This window comes from Squalius cephalus (assembly GCF_949319135.1).
Source record: "Squalius cephalus genome assembly, chromosome: 25".
In the NCBI taxonomy this organism is placed as follows: Eukaryota; Metazoa; Chordata; class Actinopteri; order Cypriniformes; family Leuciscidae; genus Squalius; species Squalius cephalus.
The window spans coordinates 52501-60000 of record NC_137146.1 but is presented as its reverse complement, the minus strand read 5'-3'; the positions used below and the strand labels follow the sequence as shown (position 1 = coordinate 60000).

Below are 7500 nucleotides of genomic sequence, written 5' to 3'. Positions count from 1 at the left end.
TGTGTGTGTGTGTGTTGATCATAGCGAGGCCTGAAGCTCCACATCATGCACTTTACGTCCTGAGGGATTATGGGATAGATGCTTCTACACTACTTGATGAAATCATGTCCGAACACCACGGTAAAGCCGTGTGCCTTCCACACACACACACACACACACACACACACCCACACCCACACACACCCCATGAGTTTCACTGATGATACGGTGCCTTGCGTCTTTTCCCTCAGCAGAATTTTATGTATTTATATGCCACACATGTTCAGATGTGCTCGTGCTCCAGAACTGGTGTGTGTGAGAGCGATGGACGGATCAGGTTTTTACTCAGCCAAAGCGTGGGATCCGCTGAAGTGATCTAAACTCTATTAAACTCTGTTGTCTTTACGTTTACAGCAATATCACTAATGTTTGTATTTGTTATGTTTTGTTTAATCCGTTTCCAGCTCATGTTTATGGAGCTGATTGTCCTACAACTGTTATGCAAATATGCTTATGATGTTCAGAGGAAGTGGATTAACTGAGAAATATTTTCGGTGGCGGAATTTCCAACGTTCTGATCTTTAGAAATGTAAAAATCTTCTTTGTGAAACTTTGAGTGGAAATACGAGCTGAAGTCTGTATATAGTTGATGAATTCAGTGTGAAGTTAATCTTGTACTTCACTGTCACTGTTTTCTGTTCAAAGATCATCGATCTAAAACTGAGCTGTGAGTGGAATCAGATAAACATTTCATTCAGTTTCACAATAAACTTCCATTATAAATACTATAAGTGCTGCAGTTTCACTGTCGTTTTTCACTTTGCAATAAAATATAAACTGCTAACTCGATTATACTGTAAACGGTGTGTGTGTGTGAGTGAGTGAGTGAGTGAGTGATTGAGTGAGTGTGTGTGTGTCTGTCAGGGAGTGTGAAAGTTTGAGTGTGTGTGTATTTGTGTATGAGAGTGTGTGTGTGTGTGTGTTTGTGTATGAGCGTGTGTGTGTGTGTCTCTCTCAATAGGAGGAGCCTGTTCTGTTTAGTTCACTTCAGTTAGTTTGAGTCGCAGAGACTCGCAGCTGCAGCTTCTGGTGAGTTTAACTCTTTGTCTGATTAGTTTAATGTCACTGACTAGTTTAACGCTTTTTAAAGTCACTGCAGAGTTTCACCGTCGATCTGCAGGTTAAAATGTGAAAATGGCGGTGCGGCTTCAGGCCTGATCCAGATTAATCCCGATTACTGACAAACGCACATCTGGATGAGTGTATGAGAGACACACAGATGTGTGAAGGACTCTGTGAGTCTGTCAGTATTGTGTGTTTGTTCACAATGACAGTTTGTTTGTCGTTTAATCGTGTCAGAGCGCGTTAGCCGTGACGCTAATGTGTTAGCCTGTTAGCATGAGTCTGCGGATAAACGCCGGAATATTTGCCGTTCAGTCACTGAATTACACAACAGAATCTGATTCACATGTCCTTGATTCACACACATGAACAATTAACGACTTAAAACTCATTTAAGATCATTTATGCGTCGGTGAAGTCATTAATGAGCGCCGGTTACAGGCCGCAGAGAGACAGACAGATAAACACAGAGGATAGACAGCTTATTATAAACACTCATATATATATATATATAAAATTTGATCAGCGTATGGACAGATAGAGAAGCAGACAAATCCTAAAGGCTTGTATATAAACATTAATTCACAGTGAGAGAAGTTATAAACACTGACTTTAGCCTATATCAGACAGACAGGTAAATAAATACAGGTGTCACTCCTTTTCTGAGTGTTTCTTGTAATTTTGTTCATCCTAACCCTAACTGCATTTACTTCTGAAAAAACAGGTAGTGAAAACTGCATTTATATGAAATATAATAATGTGTCTAACTCTAATTGAACTGCCAGTAAACGCAGCTTGTGGACACTGACCGTTCAGAATCACACAAACGTGTGTGTGTGTGTGTGTGTGTGCGCGCCGGGCCTCAGGTTCTCCCATCAGCCCTGAGGTTTAGGGAAACCGTACATTACGAAAGAAGCCTTGACCTCATAAAGGTCACCCAGATGTTGGTCAGATTCACGCCTCACAGCGCTAACCTCAGCAGAATCTTGAGCAGACATGAGCCGAACATGAGCGTTGGCTTCTCTCTGTCTGAAGGAGGAACTGGTTGTGTTGTGTTGTGTTGTGTGATTGTGTGATTGTGAGTGTCTTGTGTTGCAGTGAACCATGGCTCGCAGTGACGGCTGAAGATCCTCAGGCTCTCGCGCATCAGCTGTGAGTTGGAGAAAGTTCTGTTCTGTTAGTTTGGGGATGAAGTGGTGCGGATTGTTAGTTGGATGTGAAGTTTAGAATCCGTTTAGAACTGCATTTTATATTTTATGTATTTAATATGTGTTCCCAAGGTGCTCTTTTAATGTTAGTAGAATATTTGCATCAAAAACTGTCATAATGTAGAAATAAAAGGACATTTTCTCCCCTCTGATTAAAACAGTCCAATTTTAAACCAATGTGTGTGTCTGTGCAGACGGTCTTACGCTGAGGAATTAATCTCTGTCACATTATAGAAGCAGATGTCACGTGATATGAGTGATGATGTGCATGTGAACGTGTTCTCCCTCAGGTCCTGTAGTTGATGGAGTGTGTGGTGTGTTTGAGGTCATGGCCACGGGCTCCTCCAGAAGCGACTGTAGCAATAACGCCAGAGAGCTGCACGCCGTCGGTAAGTCCACGCCAACAGGAACAGGAAGTGACATGTTTTCTTCACGTGCTGATGTGTGTTGTGTCTGCATGTGGCAGTTTCCTGTGCCAAACTCAAGAGGAAGAAGAACTGGTTTGGAACGACCATCTATGTGGAAGTGACATCAGAGGGAGAGAGCAAGAAAACCGCCAAATCCCACAGTTCCTCCAATCCCAAGTGGGACGAGCGTCTGACGCTGTGAGTCTCGAGGAAGCGCCTCACCGCTGAGACTAGTGTTATCTGCTCTTTTCTTTAAGACTGGTCATCAGTTACATAAGAAGTAGATTGGTCTGACTTAAATCTGAGAAGTAAGCCTGATCCCGCTAGTGTAGCCTGACCCTAACCCTAACCCTGACCCCTGACCCTGACCCTGACCCCTAACCCTGACCCTGACCCCTAACCCTGACCCTGACCCTAACCCTGACCCTGACCCTGACCTCCAGCTGTTCACTGACAGTCAGAAACACAACCAGACTTTATGCTGCTAATTGACTGACTCTCTGTTGCAGCTTTTTTTTAATATCATTTATTTATAAACTTTATCAAAGCATTAACAGAAAGTTTCATACAATTTAAGTTATAGCTTTTCCCCCCTTTATAACCCTTTCCGCCAAAATAATTAACCATACATTACATAAAGGTTAAGACAATAATAATACTCATAATAACAATTTAAACTAGAAAAATGCATTTGCGGGGGAACTGCGAAGTGTGCTTGCTCGGGTGCGCTGCACTAACGTGAGCAGGCAGTGGATAAGGGTGCGTTGAAGTTTGCTTGATCTGAGAATTTCAACAATAGTACTTTTTTCAAGATTGTGCAAAAAGGTGAAACATTATGTGCATTAAGAGACATGTCTGCAGTGTAGACTAGTGCCAATGGCATTGTTTATGTGGCTTGGTTGTTGGTTTTGAATGAAATAATTGGTTATGAATATACAGCAGAGAGTGGGAGTGTTTTGGGTGATGAAATAGTATTGAAAAGAAGTTGACAGTCTTAATTTACTGTATCCAATAAGCCAATACAAAACTCACCCAGCTGTTCTGTGGTTGAGTGTTCCCTTTGATTAGGAACAAATTTACTATATCAAATTAAGGTCTACCGTAATTAGCGATGCTTTGATTGCTGCTGTCAAGATGGTTGTCATCACCTACACAGAAACGCTGATTTTTATAGCCTACCGTCAGTCCTCATATTGTAATTAAATGAAGAACGCTATCAGTTTCACTATTAGCTTACTCTAGCGATGCAATCGCAACAACATGGATAACGCTGTTTGGCCTTGCCTAACTTTATATGACATATGCGCCATATGCTAGAGTTACACATCCCGCTGCCATTTCAGGGCTTGAGTTTCGGTGCGGGAATGTGGGGATTGCGCATAATTTAAACCATTCCCGCAAGGTTAGCTTTTATAGTGCGAGAAATTCCCGCACAAATATATTCGCTTAATCTCAGAGCAAATGATTAAAAAATAAATTCACATATGCGAGAAAAAAGATGTCAAACTGTCTTTTATTTTCAAATTTAATTCCTCAATCATCGCTGGACCGGCATTCTCTGTCTTCCGCTGAGCCCTGGCCGTAGACAGATCACATGTTTTACCCTGTCAATGCAGTGGTCTGCGTTGCTGATCTTATTCACACTATCGAGTGTAGGTGCAGCATTCTAACATTGAGTCATAATGAGCTGTTTGTGAAGAAATTATCCGCTTCCAAATTATGTCATTTTAATCACGAAATTGAAACATTAAAAAACAATTTGCTCTTTATGGTGTGCGAGTGATAGAGCGCGGCAGCAACGAACATCAGCTTGCAGCGTAACAACATTGAATGCTCGGCCCAACAGCTGATCATAGCTGTACAGGGCGCCTTATTATTTTCCATCTCCATAAATATATCTAGTAGTAAAGCTAATGCAAGGGCTAGAAATCTATTAATCTTTTGCTGATACTTCCTTGTCATCATGGAGAGCGCAGTTCACGGTTGCATATCAACGACAGACGCCACGGGAGAACAAGCGCTTGTGGAAAGGAGACAGCGGCGCGCTCGCGCTTTCCACTTGTTTTTACACATCTAAGGTGCGCTCCATTCGACAGGGTCCATACGCAGTGTTCACTGCTCCCCTACTCCCTGAGCACCGTATATCAGTTGAAGTGGACTTCACTGACAATACCCGCTCATTTGAAACGCCCTGCAAAATTTGTGACCTGTGAAAATTTAGTTTCGCTTTCTGTTCAATCCAATATGGCGGACGAACGACATGGACTCGTGATGTCATCTTCGCGAGCAACTTACACCGGTACTGACCGGACGTTTTAAAGTTGGAACGGTGTCTCTGTCTCAAAGGGCCTAGGCGCAGGAGCTGGCCAAAATTTCTCTCCCGGGAATAATAATAATAATAATAATAATAAAACTTAAGAAGAACAATAAGTGTGCTGCTTTCAAGCACACTTAAAAAAAAAAAAAAAAAAAAAAAAAAAAAAAAAAAAAATTATATATATATATATATATATATATAAGGAATAATTGACGACAGGCCGTTGAATTATTAGAAAAATAATGCACACCCGAGGTGGTAATGCGGTCACGACGCGAAGCGGAGTTAAACCTCGGGTGTGCATTATTTTTCTAATAATTCAACGGCCTGAAGTCAATTATTCCGCTTATACTACAGTTACCACAACTCGAAACATTGTTCAGATTATGTATTTCAAGACGTTTGTAAAGTTGTTGTCATTAAAACGCTCTTGTATGTAGGACTAATTTCTTACGCATGCCTCCGTTGCTAATTCCAAAACGTCATTTTAGAGTAACGGAGGTTTGAGCCACTGATAGCAGACTAATGCTGGGACACACGACTAGCTGACACATTCTCTGACTGTTTTCATCGCAGCTTATTTTAAACACCGACTTTGAACACAGACTGAACGCGCTGAACACGCGTTTGGGCATGAATGATCAGTCATCAAATTACATTCATAACCGGCCTTGTGTCTTCGGCTCAGCTTTATGCAGTTATTAGAGAGAGATGTTGCCATAATGAGACAGAAAAGCATGTGCGTCAATATTATTATTTATTTATTAATTCAATTCGTTTAAATTAATTAATTCATTCTTTTTTTTTTTTCTATTATTGACAGATGACAGTAGACTAGCCAAATAAATGAAAAAAAAAGCCTTTTAACAAGTAAGGCCTATCAATAATTATTTATTTGTTATATTATCTGCAATAAAAATCCGTGCTGCAGGACTATCCATTTATTTAGCCTATATTCAGTTGAATTTTCTATTGATTATAGATAGGAATATACTTTCTTTATTCAAATTAAACTGCATGTTTCCATTGATTGTGAAGCTAGACATTGAAAATTGCAGATCAAGCGCATGGGGCTAAATGCTTTTTCTTGTTATGAATTGTATCCTATTTTCCGTTATTACAGTTGACTACGCGAAGTGATATGGACCTGTAATGCGGTCAAGACCTGCCTGGAACTACTTTAGCTGTGCGTTTCCCTGAAAATAATGCACACCTTAGAACGTTCGTCAACCAATCAGATTCAAGCATTCAACCGCCCTGTAGTATAAATATATATAATAACATTAAGAAATGTATATGTATACACAAATACATAGCCAATAATACAATTTCCTGACATATTCGTGGTCCGTACACAATTATAAAACAAAACTCCAATTGGTGATTAATATTTAACATTGATCAATAAGTGGGAGAGTCTTCATCTTCTCAAAATATGTAATCATGGGTTGCCAAGTCTTATACAAATTTTGGACAGATCCTTTCATTAAATATTACATTTTCTCTAATTTTAAGTATGATACTCGATCACATAACCACGTTGAGGCTGTAGGCGGGCTTGTTGACTTCAGTAATATTCTTCTCGCTAATAAGGTGGCAAAAGCAATAACATTTTTTACTTTATTTGTCAGTGATACTCCGTGTTCTGGTACTCCAAAAATAGCAGCTTCAACACTGGGTTTTATATCCAAACTAAAGGCCTCATTTAATGTTGTAACTGTTGCAGCTTTTAATGGAATAATCAGTGTGTTCTCTCCGGTGTAGCCGAGGACATGAAGCGAGGTGTTGGTTTATTTGCTGACTCTGTGTTCAGGAATATTACGCCACACTCGCAGCTGGATTTCAGGGTTTGGAGTCACCACACGCTGAAGGCCGACACTCTGCTGGGAAAAGCCTCACTGGACCTGATTGGGACCCTCCGGAAACATGACGGCAAACGTACGTCTGATCCAGAGCCTGATTACACGCCAGAAACATTATTTATGATTCATGTCTAAATATATACCTGGATGCTTAACGAAGGGAATTTGCTTGAAATTGTTTTACTCTAAATTTTCCAGTTGGAACTTTGAGGCCATAATTATAAAGTGGCATTTCGTGTCGTTTTCCTCCACAGCAGCGCGTCACTGATCTGTGGCCATTTAAGTCATTGTGCTTTAATTATATTATTGTTAGGGGTGTAACGGGACACACAACTGACAGTTCGGTTCTGTACAGCAGCGGGGAGAAAACTAAACATAAAATTGCTCTTTTTTTTAATTTTATTTTTACTGATCAAATTGTGTCTCTATCTTTAAATTAATTCAGTTATAATTAAAAGTTTCTCTAATGCTTTAAACTATATAGGAGGCCTTACTTGCACATTACTATTAAAGGTTAACAATAGAGCCCAGCGGAGCGTCAGGGTGGGCGGGGCAACGGATCTGGGTTGGTCAGGGTGGGCGGGGCACCGGGTCAGGATGGATGG

General features: G+C 40.5%; 1 protein-coding gene across 2 annotated transcripts in view; it reads left to right on the top strand.

Annotated features, from left to right (window-relative positions):
- Positions 1 to 844: 844 nt before the first annotated feature.
- wwp1 (WW domain containing E3 ubiquitin protein ligase 1) overlaps positions 845 to 7500 on the top strand; it is a 28894-nt gene continuing 22238 nt past the window's right edge. The window contains exons 1-5 of one of the 2 annotated variants that reach the window (XM_079862437.1): positions 845 to 1068; positions 2200 to 2253; positions 2600 to 2698; positions 2776 to 2914; positions 6847 to 6971. In XM_079862437.1, the coding sequence (XP_079718563.1) occupies positions 2638 to 2698; positions 2776 to 2914; positions 6847 to 6971 (325 nt within the window). In that variant the 5' untranslated portion in view covers positions 845 to 1068; positions 2200 to 2253; positions 2600 to 2637. The remainder of the gene's footprint in view (positions 1069 to 2199; positions 2254 to 2599; positions 2699 to 2775; positions 2915 to 6846; positions 6972 to 7500) is intronic. The other variant, XR_013820120.1, reaches the window with a different exon arrangement.